The following is a 27,757-nucleotide window of genomic DNA, read 5'->3' as shown; positions in this document are numbered from 1 at the left end:
CGGGAGGCAAACCCAAGGTCTGAAGCCCTGATCCGTGTCCAAAGGAGGGACGCAGCCAGGCCCATGCTCCCCCGATAGCAATCCCTTGCAAAGTAATCCAGAAAACCCGGCATGAAGTATTTGTATGAGAAAGGTGGCCTTCTAAGAGGCCAGGTATGCTAAATTGATTGCACTGTTGACAAATACCAAATGGAAATACAGTTAATAAAGCACGGCAAATATGTTTAAAATCCCCCAAAGAAATCATTTTGAAAGAAACGACCATTTTGAAAGATAAATTATTTATAAGAGCAGTGAGCACAGAGCCGGAGAGGAGCAGCCGGGGATGAAAATGCATTTGTGGACTAACTCCTTCTTTTGTCACATACGTATGGAGGGAGTCAATGTCTTGTGGCAGGTACTGGGCTATTCCGGCTTTGTCCTCAAAGAAGACATCACACAGGGGCTGAGGGAAAAATGTAAAGAAATGCCCCAACACAATGTAATCGAGTGTTGCGATCAGTGTGGGCAGATCCGAAAGGGTTGGTACCAAGGAAGCTCAGGGACAGTGAGTCACAGGGGATGTGAGGGGGATCCGTACCGGAAGTCAGGTCAGTCTCCCTCCTGAGCAGAGTAAGGCCCAGGTCCTCCCTCCTCCCTGTGAGTCTTTTTTTTTTTTTTAAGATTTTATTTATTTGTTTGATAAAGAGACAGAGAGAGGGAGGAGGCTCCCCGAGCACGCCGTGGGGCTGGATCCCAGGACCCTGAGATCATGACCTGAGCTGAGGGCAGATGCTTAACCAACTGAGCCACCCAGGCGCCCCTTTACCTTCACAGAGAACCCGTCACTTCTGATGCTTCTGGTCACCAAACGTGGGGCTTTTCCCCACACATCAAGCGATTCTCCATGACACCAGCTGGGTGTCCTACAATCCAACTCGCTTTGGACACCATCTCCCTGGAGAGTGCGGGACCCCCACAGATAAGGGCTCAGTCACACAGGACTACCCCTCCCCCACTTGAGACGCCAACCACAAGCCCAGCTTGTCACCTGTGCTTCCGAGCGACTGACTGTAGATCGGAGTCTCCCATGACCTGTGCCTTGGGTTTGACTAATGTGCCAGCGTGGTTCACAGAACTCAAGGAAACAGGTTCTTGTGTCTGTCAGCTTACAAAGGGATAGGATAGAAGACACAGATGCACAGCCAGATGGAGGTGGTGTGCAGGGTGAGGTACGCAGGAAGGGATGCGGGGGCATCTAGCACATTCCCAGCACTTCCTGGGGCCTCTCTGGAAGCCCCTTTTATTGGGATTTCACGGAAGTTTCATCACGCAGACATGATCCACCCTGAACTCCATGTCCAGCTCCTCTCCCCTCCCTGGAGGATAAGCACGAGGCTGAGAATGCCAAGCTTCTAATTGGCATGGTCCTCTGGTGAGCAGCCCCCAATCCAGGCGCTCTCCAGGAGCCCACCCAGCGTCACCTCATTGGAACAGATGATGCTCCCAATCCTTTCTCTAGCGTGCCTCCCTGTGTTTAGGGTCAAGAGGAATTGAAAGATCACTGGTAGGTGTGAGGGCTTATGACCCCACTAAAGCCATGGGTCATCATCTACCAAAAGCCACACCGCACAAAGTCGCCTGTAAGAAACATCTTCTAACGTCCCTATCTAGCTGCCCACCCTCAGCTGCCTGCCAAATCTTGCTCCTGCTCAAACACGTCTGCACCGCGCAGTGCCTACAGACACCTCTTTACACCAGGGAAGGTTTCGTCTATGCAGCCAGGTGCATAGAAAACAGAAGCAGAACGTGGCTTTCTGGGTGTTGCAGTCTACCTCCTAAATCTGCCTGCCAATGGAGGAGCACACTCAGAGAATGGCCGTTTATTTGCCCACTGGCTTTGCTCAGAGAGGACCCGTCACGACCATCACCAGGGGACGGCAAAGGTTCCATCTTCCAGTCTACATAGACCTGGGCCGGAATCCAGACTCAGCCACCAACATGTTGTGCAACTTCTGGAAAATTTCCAACCTCTCCGAATGTCGGTTCCCTCAGCTGTAAGATAGAGACTTGTATTTTCCCTCTAGGTAATGAGGATTCTTATTACCCCCCTTGTGAAACTACCAGAGCAGGTATGATGTTGACCTCCAGCCATTGTAAATGCTCATCAGACAGGTTCAATAAGTCTGTGGGGAAAGATGTTTCTCATTATTAAGAAAAATAAATTCTCCCCACCTTCCCATATGTTCGCTGAACATAAATGAGAAAAATAAAGGACTGAGATAGTTTATGGTCATGAAGGAACCACCAATCAAATATTTATGGCTAAACCCATAAAAGTATTCATATGAATAATTTAACAGACAAAATTAAAATGCCAGACCAAATTGTTATGAATTGTCTTATTTGACTTATGAGTGTAATTCTATTTAAAGAATCCAGTGACATCCATAATTAGGCATTCCCATTTACCGCGACCGTCAAATTACTTAGGAAAAATGTCCGAAGATTTAATTCCTTCTTTCTTTTCTTTCTTTCATCCTTTCCTTCTTTTTTTTTTTTTTTTTGTCTAGTGGCTTCTATTATTTAAACATTAATACCTTGTGGGGCATACCTTAAAATATCAAGGACTCAGCATGCACCCCAGAATATGGTCTTCGCATTACTGGATTCCTCCAAATGTTCTTGAAGCTTTTAAAACAAAGTATCACACATGTAATGCCTTCAAGTCAATTTTTAAAAAAATGAATACCCCAAACAAAAAGTGGGCAAATAGCATGCATGAATATGTAGTTCATTAAAAAAAAAATCTACAGGAGAGCCCATATATATATTAGAAAATAGGGCAACAATGAAATTTTCAGATCATCAATAAGGTAAAGATTAAACATCACATTAAGGTGGCGCCTGGGTGGCTCAGTCGTTAAGCGTCTGCCTTCGGCTCAGATCATGATCCCAGGGTCCTGGGATCGAGCCCCACATCGGACTCCCTGCTCCGCGGGAAGCCTGCTTCTCCCTCTCCCACTCCCCCTGCTTGTGTTTCCTCTCTCTCTGTGTCTCTCTCTGTCACATAAATAAATAAAATCTTTAAAATAAATAAATAAAATAAAAATCACATTAATACCTAATATTATTGCATGTTTAAAGAAATGGGCTTTCTTATTCCATGCTAGCAGAACAGATGAGCATAGTCTTTCTGTGGGAAACAAATATGAACCATCTTTGATCAATGACTCCCAAACCAACAGTTATATTATTAAAAAAAAAAAAAAAATGGGGCGCCTGGGTGGCTCAGTTAGTCAGGCATCTGAATGTTGACTTTAGCTCAGGTTGTGATCTCAGGGTCCTGGGATCGAGCCCTGCGTCAGGCTCCACACTAAGTGTGGAGTCCACTTGAGATTCTCTCTCCCTCTGCTCCACCCCCCACTCACGTGCGTGCACGTGCACTCTCTCTCTCAAATAAGAAATAAATAAATCTTTAAAAATATAAAAAATGGAAATTCATCAAATATATCAAATAAGGTGGTTCATTACATCTTACAGAATATAGTAGATTATTGCATATAGTAGATAATTGTTGGAAACAAATGGGGACTGATTGAACAGTGTACAACACAGCTCTATGTGCGGTGGATGGCATGCAGTATTACTGTACTTGAGGGACTAGTACAGATGAGGGCTCGCTGATGGGGAGGATGTTTATTACACAGATTCGGTGACTAAAGCAATGTAAGATAAGCTTATATCAGCTTTTGAAAAAAATGTCTATACACAAACATGACTCAATAAAACGGGGAGGGAGGTGGATGGAGAAGCAGGACCCAAGATATCGACAGCATGTATTCGCCAAAAAAAGGGGTAGGATTAAAGCATTAATATGTAATTATAGGAAAATATTCATAATATGCCAAATGAAAAAGTGTTACAAAATAACACACAGAATTAATAGAACTTACTAAATAGACTAATATTAAGTTGCAGAAGTTAGTGTTTTGGTAAATGTACTTTCAGTGAAAAGTTCTTTTTTTAAAAAAAAAAGATGTATTTATTTATTTGAGAGTGCGCGTGCATTCGTGCAAGTGGGGAGAGATGGAGAGGGAGAGAATCTCAAGTGGGCTTCACACCCAGCACAGAGCCCCATGAGGGACTCAATCCCACGACCCTGAGATCATGACCTGAGCAGAAACCGGGAGTCGGACCCTTAACGGATTGAGCCACCCAGGCGCCCCACAGTGGAAAGTTCTTTTATGAAATGCTTTCGATACTCTATACACTATTTGACAAAGTGTGTTTTTCTTAGTTCAAAAAGTTCAAGTAGTATATGCATTTCAACCTTCTTAAAAAGGTACAATTTATATTTCTTTGTGTGCTGAGAACATGGCTACTTTAATTTTCTCCACCATTTTCTGGGTGTTTTCAACAATAAATATTTATGCATTTTGCAGTCAATAATTGTTTGGCAAAGACTGTATAATATTCAGGAAATGAAGCACAGTTTTATGAAATAGAAACTGTATCACTTTCTGGGGCGCCTGGGTGGGCTCAGTCAGTTAAGCGGTTAAGCGTCTGCCTTTGGCTCAGGTCACGATCTCGGGGTCCTGGGATCGAGCCCCGTGTCAGGCTCCCTGCTTAGCAGGAAGCCTGCTTCTCCCTCTCCCTCTGCCCCTTCCCCTGCCCGTGTTCTCTCTCGCTCAAATAAATAAATCAAATCTTTAAAAAGAAACTATCATTTTCTGCTTACTGAGTTACAGAATTTTAGAGATGAAACAACTCTTAAAAATCATATAATTGAAAACAATAGTAAAAATATCGTTGAAACCTTTCGCTTATTTATAAATACACCCAGTTCAGGAGAGTTTCTGAACTAAGTTAAATCTGGAGACTAAAACACAGTGAGTATTTACTATGTGTAAAGTCTACCCTGGGTCCTTAGGTTACCTCTGTGAATAGCGTTCTCGAAGGCTTTTAATCTCATATAAGACTCAAACATGTCACAAAACGTGTCAATTCAACCTGAACAACACGGCGTAACGTGTGCAACGGTGTGTGGGAAGCATCTCCAAAGAGGCTTCCAATGCCAGGAATTCCCAAAGTAAACATGTACTTGCAGACAGGTTGGGAGGGCAACCAGTGTGGGGGGTTGTTCCAAGAATAGAAAGAATCTTAATGCACATAGATTCTGAGACAGAAATATGGTAAGCTGGTTAAGGACAGGGTATTACAGATATTTTCTATGACACCGCAGTCATGATCTGGGATTTCCAAATCATTAGCAGACAGAAAAAGGCTAAAATCATTTCATCTCTTCTCACCAACCCAGCAAGATAGAATCGGGTGAGCTGTCTGGAAAGCATAACAGTACGGTTCCTTGGGAATAGGTTTTAATTATAGGCATATGACACATTGTGGGTTCAGTTCCAGACCCCACAATACAGTGAATATCGAAATAAAGTGAGTCAAATAATTTTTTTTTTCATTTTCCAGTGCATATAAAGATATATTTACACTATTAAGTGTGTGGTAGTATTAGGTCTAAAAAAATATACTTCTCTTAATTTAGAAGTACATTATTGCTGAAAAAAGGCTAACCATCCTCTGAGCTTTCAGACCATCATAATATTTTCGTTGGTGGAGGCTCATGCCTCGATGTTGGTGGGTGCTGGCCGATCAGGGTGGTGGTGGCTGAAGGTGAAGATGGCCATGGCATTTCTTAAAACAAAACAACAATGAACTTTGCTCCATTGATTGACTCTTCCTCTTGCGAATGCTCTCCCAGTAGCACGCAATGCTATCGGACAGCATTTTACCCACAGAACTTTCCAAATTCAAGTCTGTTATCTCAACCCCCCCCCCCCGTGCTGCTTTATCAACCAAGTGCATGAGAGATCCTAAATCCTTTGTTGACATCTCAAAGTCTTCACAGCGTCTTCACCAGGAGTGGATTCCGTCTCAAGAAACACTTTCTTTGCTCATCCCTAAGAACGAAGTCCTCATCCGTTCAAGTTTGATCATGAGAGGCAGCAAATCGGCCCCATCTTCCAGCTCCACTTCTGATTCTAGGTCTCTTGCTGTTTCCACCACACCTGCTGTGACCTTCCCCACTGACGTCCTGAACCCCTCAAAGTCATCGGTGAGGGCTGGAGTCAACTTCTGCCAAACTCTTGCTCGTGTTGGTATTCTGACGTCTTCCCATGAGTCACAAAAGTTCCTAATGGTATGTAGAGTGGTGAATCCTCTCCAGAGGTTTTCAATTGCTTTGCACAGACCCCTCAGAGGAATCCCTCTCTATGACAACTACAGCTTTATGAACTGTATTCCTAAATGTATTAAACATGAATGTCAAAATTGCTCCCTGGTCCATGTGCTGCAGAATGGATATGGCATTAGCAGGCATGAAAACGGCATTAATCCTGCTGAGTATCTCCATCAGATTTCTCAGGCAACCAGGAGCATTGTCTATGAGCAGTCAGTCATGTTTTGAAAGGAGTAGTTTCTTTCTGAGCCCTAGGTCTCAACGGTGGCTTAAAAGATCCAGGAAACCATATTGTAAACACATGCACCATCATCCAGGCTTTGTGGTTTTATTTCTAGAGCACAGGCAGAGTAGATTTAACATAATTCTTAAGGACCCTGGGATTTTCAGAATGGTCAATGGAGCATTAGCTTCGACTTCAAGTCACCAGCTGTATTAGCCCCTAACAGCAGTCAGCCAGACATTGACTTCTCCTCTCCAGCTATGAAAATCCTAGCTGGCATCTGCTTCCAACAGAAGGCTGTTCCATCTACACTGAAAGTCTGTTGTTGGGCGGAGCCACCTTCCTGAGTTCCCTCAGCCGGATCTTCTGGGTGACTTGCTGCAGCTTCTCCATCAGCACCTGCTGCTTCCCCGTGAGATGCTTCTCTCCTTAAACCTCATGAACCCACCTCTGCGAGCCCCCAGCTTTTCCTCTGCAGCCTCCTCACCTCCCTCAGCCTTCACAGAACTGAAGAGTCAGGGCCTTGCTTTGGATTGGGCTTTGGCTTAAGGGAATGTAGTGGCTGCTTTGATCTTCTATCCAGACCTCTGAAACTTCCTCCATGTCAGCAAGAAGGCTGTTGTGCTTTCTTACCATTTGTGTGTTCGCTGGAATAGCGCTCTGTATTTCCTTCAAGAACTTCTTTGCGTTTACAACTTGGCTCATTGGTGCAAGAGGTTTAGCCTTTGGACTATCTAGGCTTTCAACACGCCTTTCTCATTAAGCTTAATCATTTCTCGCTTCTGACTTAAAGCGAGAGATATGTGACTCTTTCTGTCACTTAAACACTTAGAGGCCCTTGTAAGGAATATTCAGTGACCTGATTTCAATCTTGTTGTGTCTTTCGGATTTGGGAGGCCCGAGGAGAGGGAGAGGGATGGGGGACAGGCTGTCCAGTGGAACATTTGCCCATTAAGTTCAGCCTCATATAAGGGCACAATTCATGGCGCCCCAAGACAATTATAATAGTCACATCCAAGATCACTGATCACAGATCACCCTAACAAAACAATAATAATGAAAAAGTTTGACATATTGAAATACTCCAAGAATTACCAAAATGTGACACAGAGACCCGAAGTGAGCAAATGTTCTTGGAAAAATGGTGCCCACAGATGTGCATGATGCAAACCTTCCATTTGTTTAAAAAATAAAAGGCAGAGTTTGCAGGCTGCAATAAAGTAAAGCATGCCTGTGAGTGGGTAGAGCCCTTCGGATGGGTATTAACCCTAAAACTGTCTCTGGGGGAGACCACCACCAAGTACCAGAGCCCGGGGCTCCCAGCCCTGCCTCCCATGAAGACCCCTCGCACCTCAGACAGGCCATGGTCTCTTGGTTTCTCATCTATAAAACAAAGGCTTTGACAGGGTCGTCCTCAGTCCTTGTCCCGGTGAAAATGTGTGTTCTGTGACATTTATATGAATGGTGACTGACTTTATCTCATTCATCCCATTTGTGGAAGAAAACCAGAAAAATCAGGGGCGCCTGGGTGGCTCAGTCGTTAGGCGTCTGCCTTCGGCTCAGGTCATGGTCCCGGGGTCCTGGGATCGAGCCCCGCATCGGGCTCCCTGCTCAGTGGGGAGTCTGCTTCTCCCTCTCCCACCCCCCCCGGCTTGTGCTCCTGCTCTCGCTCTCTGTCAAATAAATAAATAAATAAATCTTAAAAAAAAAAAAGAAAACCAGAAAAATCAAACATCCTCTTGTTAAGAGAGGAAAGAGAGGGAACAGAAGAGGAGGGGCGGAAAAAGAGAAACAGAAAAAAGAACGAAAGGAAAATGTTTTGTGACACTTGCATGCTTATTAATATGACGCGAAACCCAAAATGCAATTTTGTCTTAAATCTTAAACATGGTGACACAAAACATACACCAATTTTAAAACCAAGCTAGGTTACTGCAATCTTGGTGAATTTTTTTTTTTTTTTTTTTTTTTTTTGAGTAAGCTCCCCACCCAGCACGGAGCCCGACATGGGGCTCTAACTCACAACCTGAGAGCCGGAACTAAGCTGGAGAGGATTTCCCTTTGGAACAGGGCTGTGCATCCCAGCTAGCCACATCTTTGGAGCACATTGACGTTTTGGCAAAAACTCCCCCAGTGTGATTCCACCTGCCCTGAGAAGACAGTGTGAAGCCTCAGGGAAGCAGAGGGGCGGCTCCGGCTTTGCCCCCAGCTACTTACACTCCAGGGGCAGGTCACCAAAATGCTGAGTTTGGGTTTTTTTTCTTTTCAAGGCACCAAAAGCAGGTCCTCCCGAAGGCCCTAAATGGCCCCATGGCTGGGTTTTCAAACGCGAAAAGGAAAACTCCCTCCGAAGTTCTACTGGACGGGGGCGGAATGGAAGGGGGGCTACCGTCTCCTGCACTCAGTGGGCATTCCAGCCCCAACCCTGTTCTCCGGCTCCGTTCCCAGCAAGGAAGTTTTATTCTGTGCACACGGAGGCCCAATAATAAAACTGCGGCGTGAGGACGGGACCAAGGCAGGCAGTTCTGATCTATTTTACACATGGAGACAACAGATATGTGGGGAACCGCCAGGGTAGAGCAAGCAAGCGTTTGGGAGCTTTGAGGAGTTCTGAGCAGAATCGAAGCTGAGGTGCTAGACTAGGGAAAAAGAGCAAGGTTTGTTTCTACGGTTTTCTCAGCTCTGAAGTCCCACTGTCCGGTGATGAGGATGTCCCCCGACCTCCCCTTTCACGGGTAAATATTTACTTCCTGCTTTCCAAGGAAGACAAGAGGGTCTGTGTCCCTGCGGCACAGGCTGTCGCCGAAGTAACTGCTATTTAAAACATTCAATATGTCGGGGCGCCTGGGTGGCTCAGTCGGTTAAGCGTCTGCCTTCGGCGCGGGGCATGATCTCGGGGTCCTGGGATCAAGTCCTGCATCGGGCTCCCTGCTCCGCGGGGAGTCTGCTTCTCATCTGCCTCTGCTCCTCCCCCTGCTCGTGCTCTCTCTCTGTCTCTCTCTCAAATAAATAAAATCTTAAAAAAAAACCCACACACATTCAATATGCCAAAGTGGCCCGATTTGGGAGGCCTGCCCTTGACTCCTACAACAGAGGTGCTAACAAAGGTTGCCCAGAGCTACTCCTGGCCCAGTGTCTCCAGCAGTATGTGGGAGGCAAGGACCATACGTGAGATGAAGGAAGCACTTCTTTGTGGAATATTCCACAAGAAGGGGAGACTTCAATTCAGGGAGCGAGGCTGGGAGGTCTCCCTCACCAGCCTCAGGGGCTTTCTCAGACAGCGCTGATCTGCAAGCCTCAGGGCCTCTCCCCTGCCGCCCCAACTCCTCAGAGCCACCGACAGAAGCCGCTGCTTCCTGGCACCTGCCACCAGCATTTACGCTGCCTGAGTGTATTTCAATCCTGTTTTTATTTTGGCAGACCGTTTTTTGCAAAGCACCCTGCCATGAGCTCTCTGCTGATTTCAGCCAACGTGGAAAACAAACCTTCCTTGGCATGTGTAATTGGCATCAGGCACGTTTCCTCCCCACCTTGTTTTCGGGAAGGCGGTTTTTGAAGTTTGAGGAAAGGTGGACAAAGCAGAAAAGACAGCACTCCGGATTGAACACCACGGCTCAGCCCACGAGACACATGCAGAATCTGGTACAGCGCTTTGAAGAGGCAGAGAATTACAGGCTCCCCGCATGGGAGAGGCTGTTCAAACAGGATTGTCTTAAAAAGCAAACGAGAGGCTGCAGACCCTTCAGATTCATCACCGCCAAATTGCTTTCCATCATCATAAGAAGGAACAATTAGGAATGAAACACACAGGATTACATTGTGGGAGGAAAAGGAGAAGATTTTAGGTAAAGTGGTACTGACAAACCAAGGCTGCGAAATTCACTGCAACCTCAGACCTCACATGGGGGGGTAAGCCTTCGGGACTGAAGGAGGGAGGGACAGAGGGATGGAGGGAGGGAAGGAGGGGAGGGAAATAGGGAAGGAGGGGAGGCGGGAGGGAGGAGACAAGAAAGCCATGGAAAACCGTATCAGAAGGATCTGTGACTGTTCACCTGAACTTGGAGATTGACAAGACTCTAACCGGATGTTTCTCATGGTGGTGGCCACAGCCCACCTGAATCAAAGGATATGAGGGTGCTTGTTAAAACCTGTAGATGTCTAAGTCTCAGAACTAAAATTTTTTGAAGTTGGGCCTAAGATTCTGCCATTTCAATAAGCATCCATGTTTTCTCCTTCTTCTCCTTCTTCTTCTTCTTCGGATGACTGCCATCCTAACAGGTGCGAGGTGATGTCTCTCTGGGGTTTCGATCTCCATTTCCCTGATGACGAGTGACGGTGAACATCTTTCATGCACCTGTTGTCCACCTATGTGTTTTCTTTGGAAAACTGTGTAAGTGCTTCGCCCATGTTTTAATCGGGTTACTTGTCTTTTTGCTATTGAGTTATAGGAGTTCCTGATATACTTTGCATATTAACCCCATATTGGATATGGTTTGCAAATACTTTCTCCCAGTCAGTGGATTTCCTTTTCATTCTACCAAATGCTTTGCTGTGCAGAAGCTTTTGCTGGGAATGAGGAGAAAGCGGAGCCCTCGTGCACTGTTGGTGGAAATGCAAACTGGTGCAGCCACTGTGGACAAGAATGTGGAGGGTCCTCAACAAATCAAAAACAGAACCACCAGGGGCACTTGGGTGGCTCAGTCAGTTGAGTGTCTTGCCCTCCAGCTCAGGTCATGATCTCAGGGTCCTGGGATTGAGTCCTGTGTTGGGCTCCCTGCTCACTGGGGAGTCCACGTCCCCCTTTTCCTCTGCCTCTACTCCCTACTCATGTTCTCTCTCTCTCTCTCTCTCTCTCTCTCTCTCTCAAATAAATAAAATCTTAAAAAAGAGAGAGAGAGAAAAGAACCTGCTACTCAGCTTGTTAACAAGGGTGGCTAGAGTGCAGGATCCCCTGGCAGAAAACGGACACCAAAGAAATCAGCCATAGGAACACAGAAGAAGGGTCACTAACGGCTTGGCGCAGCCAAGACAAGGGGATTCGTGATCTGAGCCCATATGGGACTGGCTGTCACACCAGGTCAGGTCACAGCATAAGCACAGAGGCTGTCACCGAGCTGCCAGGGCTTGCAGTCTACTAGCCAGACCCCTCCGGTGTGTGTGAGTCCAGCAAGGAAACGTCCTGCCCAGTCGTGACGGACTGTCAGGCTGCCATTTCAAAGCACCAAGACCTGGCCGCTTAAGCCGCAGACATTTACATCTCGGTCGGGAGGCTAGAAGACCAAGTTCAAGGTGCCTGCCTGCAGGGTGGGCTTCCTCTGAAGCCTCCCCCTTGGCTGGCAGATGGTCCCCCCTGGGGTTTTCCCCACCGTGGGCACACAGCCTTGCTGTCTCTGTGCCCCATCTCCCCTTCTTATAAGGACACCAGTCAGACTGGGTTAGGACCCACTCATATCACCTCGTGTTACCCCAATTACCCTTCCAAGACCCTGTATCTCCAAATACAGTCACATGCTGAGGTACTGGGGGTTCCACATACAAATTTGGGGTGGGGGGACATAGTTCAGTCCACAGCGCCAGCATGCCACTGGGAACGAAGAGAAAGAGGAGAGACCCAGAATTTGTGATTCTAAATAGAATTCTCCTTCAGCCATCACACCAAAGCGGCGGGTGTCAAGGGCTACTGCCTGGACCCACAGTACCGTCTGGGAGCCTGCGAGAAATGCAAGTTCTCAGGCCCCACCCAAGAGCCACTGTATCAGAAAATCAGGGGGTGAGGCTCCGTAATCTGTGTGCTAACAAATTCTGTAGGTCGTCATTATGATCTGAGATCACTACATCTTTCGGGATATCAAGGAGTTAATCTGGTCACCCAGGCCTCCTTCAAACATTATGAGAAACACTAGTTGGGGGGGCTTGGAAAAGCCTTTGCAGAAAAGGGACACGCTCAAAGAGATGGCAGGAGCTGGTGCTGTGCCCGGGTGGGAGTTTCGTGCTGGACCCAATTTCTCTACAGCTCGGTGTCCACACCCAAGTAACAGTGGCAGGAAAGCTTATTTCCAAACTGACCAGGAGGATTAAGTGAGAAAATGCACAGAGAGTGCCGATCATGACGTCCAACGTGCTGCAGGCAGCTAATCGATGGCCCAGGGCTCCAAGGAGTGACTTCCACAGCCCGCACGGCATGCCCAAGGACAAACATGCTGTTCCAGGCGTTGGTCTTCATAACTCATTTCTACGGTGCTACTAGGGTCCCTAAGTTTAACAAATATCTATTTTGTATTTTATTTGGCCTTCATCCATTTCTCAGAGGAGCAAGAAGTGAGTTATTTGAGAGCTAGCCCTTTAGATGACTGTTTCTAAAGACATATGGTGAGTGTGGAGGGCAGGGGTGCCTGTGGCAGGAACAGCCTGTGGCAGAGATCATAAAAAAAAAAGTAATTTCTGAGGGCACCAATAGGAGGAGAAAGGTTGTGTAAGTGATTATTCTAGAAACTTCCTCTCTCTAGTGTGGATCATGTCATGTCACCAAAAAGTGACGAAAGCACTCTACCCAGAAGACATTAATACACACTCTCTCCAAAATCCCGATCGAGCATTTTGATGAAGTCCTATCTGTTAAATAATATAAATTTCACTTAGGTGGATGTCTCCTGTTGAGCTTCACGGGAAGATTTGCAGAGTACAATAAAATTGGCAAATGCAGGCAATCTCACACCAAATTTGTTTTAATGCATCCTGGTCTCACGTCTTTTTTCGTAATGAAACACTTGAACAGATTTTTTAATGATGTATTTTCCAGTTCCGTAATTTGTAATTTGAATGATAAATAAAATTGCATTTTTAGATCATATTTTACAATGGTAATAAAAAATACTATAATGTTCCTTGCCTTGAGGTTCTTTTTTAAATTTAAAATACCACTCTTTTTCACATAACATTAGCTCTTTTGGCACATGTTTTTTTCTAACATATTTGCATGGATTTTCATAATGTTCCCCAAACTCAGAACATGAAATTATCATTTTTGTGAACCAGGTACATAACCATGATGAAGAGGATGTATGTAGGCAATACATTTCCAATGTAAATTACCCTGAGTTCTCAACGATGACAAAATGTTTATGAGAACATAATCATATTTTCCTTAAATTCTCTCTTACATAAGAAAGTCATTAACTAATGTACCTTAAAATAAATGAATGCTCATAAGTGAAACCCTTTCCGTAAAATGCTAATAATAAAAAGAGAAAATAATGTGTATGCCCAGTTGAAGTAAAATTTGTACATACACGGTGAAAGAGAGAGACAAATTAGGATATGTACAGTAGAATATGACTATGAAGAAATGACACACGCAAAAACATAAATGGATAACAAAGAAAAACCACAGACTCCCGTGCATACAAGATGATGCCATTTACATGACATCTAACAAAATGCACAATTACTGGAAGGTGGGAGCATCACCTTTGGGGGATGGAGTCTGACTTGGACAGGGCAGAGGGGCCCGGCCAGGCTCTGGGAATGTTCTACCTCAACCTGGGTGGTGATGACACAGGTGTGTACCGTGGAAAAATTTATCTAATAGTGCGATCAGGAAATATGCCATTTGTGATAAGACGTAAGCACTGGAAGTGAGCAAAACAAATTTAAGACACTGTTCTTCAAAAACATAACATTCATGAGCGAAGGTAAACAACCGTGTTGTAAAACAAGAAATTTAAATGGCTAATAAGCATGCAGGGGAATTCAATGTAGCGTATTCTAACAATGGTTTTGGTAGGGATAAGTCTAAAATGGCTCCCCAACCACTCCTCCTTCATAGAAGTTTCCAATCACCTCCCCTTGAGTATGGGTAAGACCTTGAACATGTGGCTATTACCCCAACGATAACACAAAAAAACGTGAAAAGTTTTGGCGGATCTAGTCTCTAACTGGTTGCCTTTAAGCTAATCAAAACAGAGAATCTCCAGCTGACTTTGAAGAAGAAACATGTCCCGTTGTGAGGGGACCATGTGGCTAAGATTCCAGGATGACTTCTAGGAACTTGAGAGCAAATCCAACAGCCAGCCAGTCAACACGTGTGGACCTCAGTTCTAAAACCACAAGGAACTGAATTCTGCCAACAAGCTGAATGAGCCTGGAGAGAGCCCTGATAAGTGTTGGTGGTACCGTGATACTGTGATTTATAATATGAAACGTGTATTTGGTCTTTGTCCATTTCTTGCAGAGCTCCTAGGACCTTTGGATTTTCCTAAGTGATTACAGCAACAGGGTGTCTGTTATTATGCTAATGAGCTTAATGTGGTGACTTCCAGAACTCACCAAACTAAGGGCCAGGGGAACCACCACCTAATTACAGGATTGGAACTTTCACTCCCTTCCCCTTGACCTCCAGGGACTGGAGCAGGGCTGGAGGTTGAATCAATCACCAATAGCCGATGATTTCATCAATCATGCCTGTGTAATGAAGCCTCCACAATAAACCCCGAAGGACAGGGTTCAGAGAGCTTCCAGGTTGGTGAACACTTGGAAATCCAGGGAGAGTGGCTCCCGGAGAGGCCTGGAAACTCTGGGACGCTTCCCACATATCCTGTCTTCTGCATCTGACAAATTCTGACACGTACTACATTGCAGGTGAATATTAAAGCCGTTAAGCTAGTGGAAATAAGCCCATCACGACAGAGCAAGTATTGCCCAGCTCCTCTAGTATGACGTAACTAGAGCAGGTGGAATTCATACAGACCAGAAGTAGAATGGTGGATGCCAGGGGTTAGGAGGAGGGCTGGGGGAGCTAGCCATTACTGCATACAGTTTGGGTTAGAGGCTGCGAAAGAGCTCTGTAGATGGATGGTGGTCATGGTTGCAAAATAATGTGAACATACTTGATGCCACAGAACAGTACACCTGAAAACAGTGAAATTCGTATTTTGTATATTGTACCCCAGTAAATACATGAGTAAATAAATAAATAAATACGAACAATGCACTAATTTATTTACCAATTATTTGACATTCTCTTCTGCTAATAAACCCTCCACATAAAAAATGGAATAAAAATTACCACTGTGTCTCAGAGAGCTAGTCGACCGAAGCAGAGGGCTTCTAGAAAGCTTCGTGGTGGGGTCCCCTCTGCCCCCCCACCATTTCTGCAGAACGACAAACAGAGAAGAGATTTCGTTTGAGATCTCGTTTGAGATCTCAAAACGATCTGGATTTGAGCTAATGGAGGAATACTACCAGAATCCAAGGAAGTTCCATGACATTCTTGAGAAAGTGGCTCATCAGATACAGCGTGAGCATGGACTAAAAGGGTCAAGAAGAACATAACAAGGAAAACGACTACAAAAGATACAAAACAAGCCTCCCATCAGGAAGAGACAAAAAGTATGATTTATGCAACTGAAGAGCCCTAAAACACATGAGACAAAATCTGACCGAAGTAACGGGCAGAACAGACGATCCAGCAATGAATGAGTCAGAAAGAACATCATGCAACTTTCATTAACGGATAAGACAGAGCACACTTGAACACCCGTGTAGACAAGATGGACGCAAAGGTCATCGACAGACCCCACCACTCATCACAAGAGATACACCCTCCTCTCCAGGGTACAAGGAGCTCTCTCCAGATGGACCATATTCTAGCCCATAAAGCATGCCTTAATAAATTTAAAAAGGTTTAAAATCATACAACATTTTTTCCTCTGGTCCCAGTAGAACGATATTTGACTTTAATGACAAGAAAGAAATTTGGGAGACTGACAAATATGTGGAAATTAAAAACATAATCGTAGGGGTGCCTGGCTGGCTCAGTCAGAAGAGTGGGAGACCCTCGACCTTGTGAGTTCAAGCCCCACGCTGGGTGTGGAGATGACTTAAACAAATAAATATTTTTATTAAATGTTAAAAGATAAAAGCATAATCTTAAAAAACCAATGAACCAAAGAAGAAACCAAAGGGAAAGTAAGTAAATACTTGTAGGTAAATAAAAGTGAAGATATGAGACCCCAAAACTATGGGACTCATGGAAGCAGTGCAAAGGGGGAATTTACAGCTATAAATGCTGGTATAAAAGAAGAAAGATCTCCAATCAGGAGAAAAAGGGCAACCCAAATCTAAAGGGAGCCAAAGGAACGAAATAATAAAAATCACAGCTGAAATTAATGACCTAGAAACTAGAAAACCAATGGAGTATCACTGAAAATAGAAGCTGATTGTCCACGGAGATTAACAACATTGACCACAGGTTAGCTGGATTAACCAAGAGAAAGAGAGCAGGTGTACATTTTTAGACGCAGAAACGAAAGAGGATTGTTCCTACTGATCCGAGCTAAATAAGAGGGATCATCAACGGATGCTACAGACAGGCGCACGCCGACAAATCAGGCACCTCACATGACGTGGATGCATTCCTAGAAAGACGCAAAACATCGAAACTGATTCGGGAACAAATAAATGACCTGAATAGAAGTATAATAAGTAGAGAAACGAATATATGAATTTTTTTAAAGATTTATTTATCCATGAGAGAGAAAAAGACAGAGCACATAGGGGGTTGGAGGGGGGACAGAGGGAGAGGGGGGAGAGAGAATCTCAAGAAAACTCCCCGCGGAGGACAAAACCCAACATGGAGCGCAATCTCACAACCCTGAGACCATGACCTGAGCCCAAACCAAGAGTCAGCCACTTAACCTACTGAGCCACCCAGGCGCCCCCCCAATTTTTTTTTAAACTACCCGCAAAGAAAAATCAGGCCCAGATGGCTTCACTGGCGAATGCTACCAAACATTTAAGGAATGAATTCTTCATTAAAACTTCCAAAAAATAGGGGCGCCTGTGTGGCTCAGCCGGTTAAGCGTCTGCCTTCGGCTCAGGTCATGATCCCGGGGTCCTGGGATCGAGTCCCGCATCGAGCTCCCTGCTAGGCGGGGAGCCTGCTTCTCCCTCTACCTCTCTCTCTCTCTCTCTCTCTCTCTCTGACTCTCATGAATAAATAAATAAAACATTTAAAAAAAAAAAACTTCCAAAAAATAAAAGAGGAGGAAATACTTCTCAACTCACTCTATGGGGTAATACCATGATAGCAATCCCAGACAAAGATATCAACAGAAAAACAAAACAGAACTATAGACCCCATACTTGTTACAAATATAGATTCAAAAACCCCAGCAAAATACTAACAAATCAAATCCATCAATCCATTAAAAGAATTATATACCATGAAATCAAGTGGAATTTGTCAGAATTGGTCAATGAAATGCTGGTTTAACATCTAAAAATCTATTCTTCTAATATATCACGTCAATAAATAAAGCCAAAAACCCACACAATTATCTCAACAGGTGGCAGTACTCACCACCCTTTCATGATAAACTCTCTCATCAAACCAGAAATAAATAGGAACTTCCACTACTTCATAAAAGGCATCTATGAAAAACCCACAGTTCACATCACACTTCTTACAATCCCATAAATCAAGTTAGCCCAATCTTAAAAATGGGTAAAAGATCTGAATAGACATTTCTTCCAAGAAGATGCGCAAACACCAGTAAGCTCACGAAAAGATCGTCAACATTCTTAGCCATCAGGGGAACGCAAGTCACAACCACAGCGAGCTAGCACCCCCTAGCTGTCTGTGGTCCAAAGCACAGGTGATCCCAAGAGCTCTTGTGCAAGGACAGAACTGGACTCGCGTCGTGCCGGGGGGATGTCAAGTGTGTGGCCGCTGAAAATAACAGTGCAGCCGTCCATCCATCAGACAGGTAAACACACAATCCAGCAATTCCACTCCTTGGCACCTACCCCAGAAAAAAATATGCCCGCAAAAAGCCAGCACACAGGAGTGTCTGGGTGGCTCAGTCGGTGAAGCGTCTGCTTTCGGCTCAGGTCATGATCCCAGGGTCCTGGGATCGAGCCCCGCGTCAGGCTCCCTGCTCAGCGGGGAGCCTGCTTCTCCCTCTCCCTCTCCCTCTGTGCTTACTCGCTCACTCTCTCTCTCAAGTAAATAAATAAAATCTTAAAAAAAAAAAGGAATCGCTAATATAATAAATTCGGCTCTGAAGAAGAGATAAAGCTGCCCCCTGAACACACCGTTGTTTTATACAAGGCAGGACGAAACCTTCAGCTTTCTGCCTCTGAAGAGTACCCTGTCTCTCTGGTCACACTCCCCAGGCCCTTTCTATTGGACCTTTACACGGGGGCTTTCGAGGGAAGGATGTTGGCATTATCCCTGCAGCAGAAATGCAAAGCAATACCACATACTTACAGTAGCCAGGAGCACGCTCTGGAGGCTTCTGGTCCTGCAGCTCCAACTCAGCCCCCGATTGCTTCTTGGAACCTTGCAAAAGCATCAGGAACACCTTTTTGAACATTAAAAAGAGAGCTTCTTATTATTCATACTCATTTCCACAGCGCGCCTCTTTTCTTGGCTTCGGTTACCCGACGAGATCGTGATGACAACATACACCGCGCACATACACAGCGTATGTCATTAGCTTTTCATTGCGCTGGCCTGGCCCTCAGGCCACCCCATTCGAGGCAAGCTGGTCGTCAGGCTGCTCACAGGATACAGAGTAGGAACAGCTGACCATAGACTCCAGGGCACTTACGGGCAGGGGCCGATCCAACCCAAAGGCAGGCAGACAGAGCAAAGCAGGTGCCAAGAATGTGTGTCCAGTGCAAATCGAGTTTGGGGCTGGCTGCACCAGCGTCTTAGAAAGTGGGTGACACAGCTTATTTGGCATAGGTGGGATGCCATGCATAAGAACCCCCACCGGACGTGTCTTTTCCAGGGGCGTGCCACATCGCCCAGAGCAGTTTGTTTAAGTAACGGCTTGAGGTCCCTATTTAGTTGGTGCTGGAAACACAAGTCCAGCTTCAGTGTGTTCAGATCCAAGGACTGCACCCCAAATCAGTGAGAGCAGTGAGAAGCCATCTGAGCCCGGACAGCTATCCAAGCCCTGGAGCCGCCCCTGGATGTTCGGCGGGGTCCTTGGAGGCGTGAGAGGGCATCCCTAGCACAACCTCGACAGGTGCATGCGAGAGGCAGGTGGTTCGTGCATGAAAACCGTGCAGCGGCCACCACCGTGGGAAAGGCTGGGGCGCTGGGCTTGAGCGCGAGGCTCCCTGCCTCCACACGCACAGGCTCGGGGACCCAGCGCCCAGAGTGTCGGCTGCACAGTCTCTGGAGCAGGAGTGGTGACCACAAGCGGCTGAAGTTCCGCAGATGACTGCTTGTGGTGCTTAGCAGGGACCCTGCGCTGTGGTCTCTGTAAACAGCACCCCCTCTGATTGCTCTGATTGCTTATTTGAGGAAATAAGTACAAAGGTATTGACTGTCTCCGGGTGTCAAGACGAGCCTCCAGCCTACCGGGAAGACGGGGAGAGAGCAGCGGAGAGGAGAAGCAAGCGAGCAAGGCTGCAGGAGCGGAGAGACACATACTTTCTCTGCGTGCAGTTCGTGAGTTTGGGACAGAATCTGGCTGAGAGAGATCCCGAGTCCTGCCCGGGCCAAGGGCCAGGAGGTTTCATTAGACCTGGTGTGCTTACTTGTATTCGTCAGATTACAACCCCTCGCTGATTACCAGTAAGACCCCCAGGAAAAGAGGCAAACCTCAGGACGACTACGAGTATCACCACCACCAATAATAATACAATAATTAATAATTAATAACAGCACAGTGCCAGGGCGTCCCCTTGGGAAAATGATTTTGCCTCTCTGACTTAGTTTCCCCTTATGATAAATGGTAATAATAAGATACACAACAGAACTGTGGCAAGCAGGGAGCACATTTATACAGAGTGGAAAGAACAATGCCTGCCCAAGAGACGCTCCCAGCGCCTGGTCCTGAGAGGAGCCACGCGGGAGAACTACAGAGGGGCCGAGCCGTGATGCATTACTTCAGTTAATTCTCAGCGCAAGCCAGGGACTCCCACTCATGAGGAGGGCACTGAAGCCTAGCGTGAGAAGCATTCAGAGAGTGCGATTATTTTTTAAGATTTTATTTATTTATTTGACAGAGAGAGAGCACAAGCAGGGGGAGCTGCAGGCAGAGGGAGAGGGAGAAGCAGGCTTCCCCACTGAGCAGGGAGCCCGATGAGGGGCTCGAACCCAGAACCCTGGGATCATGACCGGAGCCGAGGGCAGACGCTTAACCATCTGAGCCACCCAGTCAGAGTGGCTCAGTCGGTGGAGCATCCAACTTGATTTCGGCTCAGGTCATGATCTCAGGACCATGGGATCGAGCCCCAGGCTGGGCTCCATCAGCGTGAAGTCTGCTTAAGATTCTCTCTGTCTCTCTCCCTCTGCCCCTCCCATGGCTCGCTCTTGCTCCCTCACTAATAAATAAATAAATCTTCAAAAGACAGACCACAAACTGTAGGCAGCCACGTGGGAAGGTGTCTGAGCACAAACTAAGCCTCTCAGATCCAGCTACACTTCCCACAGTTTAGGAAGAACGTGGCCTCCGTGCATTTTCGGAAGGCAGATGTGGGATGCACACCTCTCACAGTGTTTTCTCTACCCTTGTAACAAGGAGAGGCCACAGGCCACTGCACACAAACCACACAGACCCACGCCAGCCTCTTCTATATGAAAGTACCGGAAAGTCGTTTTCAGTCTTACCTAATGTTCTGAATTCACTGGAATTAGCTCAGGTTTCCCAAGCCAACAGAAATCAAATGAGGATGGGTCACACTGCTCTAAGGAACTTTTAGGGAAATTCATCACATGAAATGAATAAGAACAAAACAGATGATGACGTTGCACTCAACAGCAAAAATATAAACAATCCAATTTAAAAATGGGCAGGGACACCTGGGTGGCTCAGTCACTTAAGTGTCTGACTATTGATTTCAGCTCAGGTCATGATCTCAGAGTCGTGGGATCGAACCCCGCATCTAACTCCATGCTCAGCGGGGACTCTGCTTCTGCTTCTCCCTCTGCCCCTCCCCCCACTGTCACGTGCTCTCTCCCTCTCTCTTTCTCTCTCAAATAAATAAATAAATAAATCTTTTTAAAAAACGAGCAGGGGATCTGAATAGATATCTCTCTGGAGAAGACATCCAGATGGCCAACAGACACATGAAAAGATGCTCAACATCACTCATCATCAGGGAAATGCAAACCAAAACCACAATGAAGTACCACCTCACCCCTGTCAGAATGGCTATCATCCAAATGACAAGAAATAACAGGTGTCGGCGAGGATGTGGGGAAGGGGGAACCCTCATGCACTGTTGGTGGGAATGCCAACCAGTGCAGGCACTCGGGAAAACAGCATGGAGGGTCCTCAAAAAATTAAAAATAGATCCACCGTATGACCCAGCAATTCCACGTCTGGGTATGTATTCGAAGGAAATGAAAACACATATATATATTAAAGAGACATCTGCTGCCCAAGTTCACTGGAGCATTTTGAACAGTAGCCAAGACATGGAAACAGCCCAAGTGCCAATTGTCTATCCATAGATGAACAGATAGAGAAGAGGTGGTATACACACACACACACACACACACACACACACACACACACACACACACACACACTGGAATATTATGCAACCATAAAAAAGGAAGGAAATCCTGCCATTTGCAACAACGTGGATAAACCTTGGGGAGCACTGTGTTAAGTGAGACAAGCCAGACAGAGAAAGAAAAATACCCTATGATCTCACCTATACATGGAACATGAAAGAAAGGAAAGAAAGAAGGAAAGAAAGGAAAGAAAGAAAGAAAGAAAGAAAGAAAGAAAGAAAGAAAGAAAGAAAGAAAGAAAGAAAGAAAGAAAGAAAGAAAGAAAGAAAGAAAGAAAGAAAAAGAAGAAAGAAAGAAAGAAAGAAAGAAGGAAAGAAAGAAAGAGAAAGAAAGAAATTGAACAGATCCATCGTTGCCGGGGGAAAGCAGGGGGCCGACATGGGTACAGGGGGTCAAAAGATACAAACTTCCAGTTATAAGATAAGTAAGTCCCAGGGAGGTGATGCACAGCGTGTTGACTCTGGTTAGCAACACTGGGCTCTAGAGCTGAACGATGCCGAGACAGTAGATTATAGAAGTTCTTTCCATAAGAGAAATGACTACGTGAGGTGATGCATGTCAGCTGAACCTTCCAACAGCCATCATGACAACACATGCACACATCAAATCATTACGTGGTACACCCTAACCGAATACCATATTGTATGTCAATAAAACGGGGGAAAAAAAGAAAGGAAATTGCAAGGACACTGACCGGTGTGGAAATGATTTATAATTTAACAAAAAGAAGGACAAATTGGAGAGCACAAGCCTGTGGCATTTCCGCTCTTTGTTCTCAAGGAGCGGTACGTTCAAAAGTTCAGGATTCTTCCTCTGGGGGATGATGCTGTCGTAATTTAGAAGCGCTGTGGGGTGTGAGCATTGACGGCGGCCCAGGGTCAGCTCCACACTGATTATGCCATCAATCCCTCAGACCGCGGGGCGATGTCCACCCCATCGGCATGCCGTCTCAGCCCCCAGACTCGACCTGCACTTAAAGTGTCAGTTTGATGGACTGTGTCCTGGAGATGGGCAGCGTTTTTTAAGAAGATAAAACCACGTGGAGAGCTTCGGGGCTAAGGACCGTGAGGGTCACTGGCCAGTCCTCTCCGGATGCAGGAGTCCGGGCAGATCTGTCCCTTGACAGGCCTCACGGTGCATGCAGCAGGAGTTTGTCTGTTCCTAGGAGCTTGTATCCATTCCCGATGGCTGTTGTAACAAATGACCACAAACATGCCGGCTTCAAGCAGCACCATGTAGCAAATGATGACTCTGGAAGTCGGAAGTCTACAGTGGGCCTCCTGGACGGGTTCCTTCTCTGCGCCCCGACGGGGGATGCACTCCTTACCTTTTGCGGGGTCTGGTGGCCATCTACAGGCTCTAGGGCAAGTGCTCATGGCCCCACACCACACCTCGAGTTCAAAGCTCATCACCCCAATCCCTGCCTCCGAGAAGACATCACCTTCTGCCCATCTGACCGTCCTATGTCCTTGTGACAGGCACGCTTCTGACTACACCACCCCACCCAACATAACCTTCCCGTCACAGGATCTGTGCCGCTCATGGCCACCGGTCTGGGGATCGGGACACAGACAGGCTTGGGGCCATTATTCGGTCCAGGACTGGACCACACGCCACCAGTACAGCTCTGAAACAGGGACCAATGGCCCCTGGAGGGGACCAGGTCCCGAAAGGGGACGTTTGAGCGGTGGTGCTCTAGAGGCTCAGGAGATTAACCAAAGGTGAGACACTGAGAAATGGAAGTCGAGTGTGGCCTGGTCAGAGAGGGAGGGACACATACAAAGAGGGGATGCTAGATGAACCCAGTGTGACTGGCTTGGCCTTGGAGGTGCCGGGTGGAGGTCAACTCCTGGCTTTCAACGTGTGGCGAGAAAGAGCATTGAACAGAGACTCTCCGGCTGTAGCCAGGATGGGAGCAGCGGTGCCCACAGTCAGGCGTGCTCCTGACAGCCAGGCCCCCTCTCAGGCATGGGAATGTACCCCATGTGCCCGGAGCACCTTGTTATGTCAGAGAGTAAGAAGACACTCAGACACAATGGGGACATGTTAAAGATGCAAAAGCCAGCTTGGAGGGGCTCCCCTGGCTAAATCTGGTAGGATTCCAGCATCCAAGTAAATTGTGGCTCCCTACATACAGTAAGACTCCTCACTGATACAAACAAATAAATGGGGTGAAGAGAACGTGCTCCGTTTCTGTGTAATGGCAACGAAGAAATGCAGAAGGAGTCACAGAATGGGAAGACCCAACAACTGGCAAATGTCAGGTTCGTATTGAACTCAGGCCAGGAAGAGGGGAGGGCTCACAAACCAGCGCAATGAGGAATGGGAACTGAAAGAATCTCAAAGCGTGTCCTTGAAAAATAATTAAAAATGAAGAGAAAAGGAAAATTAGCTTCAGAGTGGAAATGCCTGGCAGATGCCGTCGACCTGGATGAGCCATGTTCTCGCCGCTGCATGGAACAGACCCGCCTCTCACACTGCTCTCACTGTGCAAAAGGGCTGTTCTGGAATCTGCAGAAACACTGAGGTCACCAACGTCCCGGAAATAGGCATTCTTGAAGAGTGATGGAGAGTAAGGAGACACGCCATGAGCCTCACTCGTGACCCCGGACTGGATGCTTCTGCTCTTCAGGACATGAGAGGCACAATCAGAACTTGAAGGCGAAGACTGTACAAGAATCCTTGGTTCTTGGAAATCGCCATCCCCCTCTGTAGGATGCACGCATCTGAGCTCATGCACCCAAGGGACTGACATCTAGAACCTTCTTGATGGAGGCACAAAGGGAACCCACCAAACAGAACATACCAGACTGGATGGGAGGAAACGGCCCATCTCACACAGGAGGGCTCTCCTTTCTAGATTACTAAAAATGTCACAATTATTAAAAATGTACCTCAATGTTTATAATTGGGGAGGCTCTGTGGGGGGTGGGCAGGAGATATATGGGAAATCTTTGTACCTTCTGCTCCATATTGCTGTGAACCTAAAACTGCTCTAAAAAGTAGTCTATTAAAATATATATATACCACTAAAACTCTAAAAGTCACTCCATTTACATGACATCAAAAGATTTTGCCTTGGTTTCAGAGCTGGCTGCAAATGTACTTCCGGTGCACAGCCGGGCCAGGTGGAGGGGGGGCTCCAGCTCTCTGGAGCCGGGACCCGGGGAGGGGGGGCCGGAGAGCTGGCTGCAAATGTACTTCTGGTGCACAGCCAGGGGCCAGGTGGAGGGGGGGCTCCAGCTCTCTCTGCTCCCCCAACCATACCAAGGAAACATTGCTCTGTGCACTGGGACACACATCGTGACTCTATGATCAGGTTTTTACGTCTCAGTCTCACTGGCTTGGGAGCCCCTTTGGGGACCCTGAATCACAAGGAAATTTACTGTGGTTTAAAATGAAACCTGCAAAAATAAATAAATTAAATAAATAAAAATAAAATGAAACCTGTACTCTAGCAGCAGAGGCGGGGGTGTCCCTGGCAGGCCCTGTGCATCTGCTGCAGAGTCATCGGGGAAGGCACAGGGGAACAAAGGGGGAGCCCGTGCGACGTGCCCACAGCCATGCTCACTGCGGATCGATAACAGACACAGAACAAGAAAGTCAATACTTGCCCGGTGTAAAAAGACAAAATTGGCTGAGATAGATATTTTATGGACTCCATCAATCAAAAGAAAGTTTTTAAATGGCTTAATCTTCTTCCAATTTAAGATACCTTTCTCAAAGAAGTCCAAATATACTATAATATTATACTTCGTTAAATCTGTGTTTCAGATCTTTGTTTACGGTTGCCCTTAAGATGGGTAACTTCTTTTTGAGCATCTGCGCGTGCACAAGAGAAAAGAAAGCTACGTGAGCTCCAACCAATCAATATCTGTTTAGCACCTATTATGCACAAAACATGTACTAAATGTAGCAGGTGGGAAGGACTGCAAGAAATCAGAGAAACACATATGAAATCTCCCAAGTAAGTGAGCAGCTGACTCTTTGCTTCTTCTTGGACTTGTTTTGGGGTGATTAGCACCGAGGAAGAGATGCGGATGTCTGGGGGAAAGAAAACAAGGAAGTTGCCGAAAAGCAAGCTGAAGGAAGGAATTACTCCCTGAAGAAGGCAGTGAGAACAGAATCCCTCTGTATCCTGTTGGTGCTCATGGTCCCACAACCCCGTGCCTTTGCTAAGATTTACTGGGTGGATCTGACTATGCAATTTCATCAATAAAGAATAAAGAATTTTTTTTAAAAGGGGGGCAAAGAGGAGGATGATCGAGAAATTTCCAAAAGATGCATCAATGGGTATAAGTAAGAATATTTTGGAGAAGGAAGGCAAATACAAATCAGAAATAGGGATATTTAAGGAATTAGCATCAAAAGAACTTTCAGGGGGCGCCTGACCGGTTCAATAGGTAGATTGTAACTCCTGATCTCGAGGTTGTGAGTTCGAACCCCACACTGGGTGTGGAGAATACTTAAAAATAAAATCTTTAAAAAAAAGAATTTTCAGGGGTGCCTGGGTGGCTCAGTTGGTTAAGCGGCTGCCTTCCATTCAGGTCATGATCCCAGGGTCCTGGGATCCAGTCCCGCATCAGGCTCCCTGCTTGGCCGGGAGTCTGCTTCTCCCTCTGCCCCTCCCCGCCAGTCATGCACTCACCCTCTCTTTCTCTCACTCTCTGGCAAAAATAAATAAATAAAATCTTAACAACAACAACAAAAAAGAATTTTCAGAAGTTATGGCACAATAAAACATTGCCATAACATTAAAAATATAGAAGGACTAAAATACAGAAATGCTTAATTTCTGAATATACCAATGTATGTGTATTCTGGATTAAAACAGCAGTGTTTGAGTGATACTGAGAAGTCCTCCCATTTGCGTGATTTCTTGCTGTTTGTAATCTGTTCTCAGAATTATTGTGTTATCGGACCTAACAGACACTGTGTGAGAAAGTTAGGGAAGAAATTTCTGTGTCATCCATGAGAAGAGTGGCGTTCCAGCCCAAGTGACTCGTCCAGCTTTGCCCTGACCATAGTGGCCAAATTCAACCCACCCACACCCGGGCCATTCCCCCCGCAACCCCGGCGGCCCCCACTGCACTCAGCACCTGCAGGAGGACCTCGATGCTGGAAGCTGTTTACAACAGAAATCACATAGCCGTTAGAGCAACGGTTATGGGGAAATCGACACAGCTTAAGATCAGTATCATTAGTTGGGTACTCCTGTTAAACAGTGGCATATGCAGAGACATCTTGAATCAGACTTAAGATCCTGAGCATGGCAGTGCTGCATACTGCTCTAACAGGACCCTCTCTCCAGGGAGGAGGGGGGCCCCCAGGGCAGAGGGGGCCTGCACAGGCTGTCACTTAGTCGGGGTGAGGGAAGGAGGGGCCCCACTCAAAGCCGGCTCCCAGCCCCAGAGCTGTCCACAGGCGCAGAGGCCCCAGGGGAGTCCCCCATTCAGGAAGGTGGCAGGAGCCCAGGACTCAGGAACACCACCCAGCGCCACCCAGCCCCGGGGACCCTTCCAGGGGCAGCTCCTGGACATTTCATGGGCACCCCGTCAAAGTGAAGCACCTCAGGCTGCACCAGGAGCCCCTTCCATCAGCCTCACCTTGTGGCTCTTGGTGGCTACCGGGGACACACTCGGCCAATGGCCTGGAGTCCGGATTCCAGCCCAGGGGCTCTGCGTCTGGGCGCTGGGACCCCTGGATTCAGCCAGAATCTCTGAGGGCCACCCCATGGGGCAGTCATCACCACCCCAGGTGTAGC

At 46.6% G+C, this 27,757-nt stretch overlaps 1 protein-coding gene across 1 annotated transcript in view; it reads right to left on the bottom strand.

Annotated features, from left to right (window-relative positions):
- ABCA13 (ATP binding cassette subfamily A member 13) overlaps nt 1-27,757 on the bottom strand; it is a 366,584-nt gene that overhangs the window by 148,043 nt on the left and 190,784 nt on the right. Inside the window, 1 exon segment of the mRNA XM_035723335.1 lies at nt 18,724-18,817. Within this exon segment, the coding sequence (XP_035579228.1) occupies nt 18,724-18,817 (94 nt within the window).

The sequence above is a fragment of the Zalophus californianus genome, chromosome 12, assembly GCF_009762305.2.
Source record: "Zalophus californianus isolate mZalCal1 chromosome 12, mZalCal1.pri.v2, whole genome shotgun sequence".
Lineage (NCBI taxonomy): Eukaryota > Metazoa > Chordata > Mammalia > Carnivora > Otariidae > Zalophus > Zalophus californianus.
Note: the sequence above shows the minus strand (reverse complement) of the source record. Positions and strands in the feature narration are given on the sequence as shown.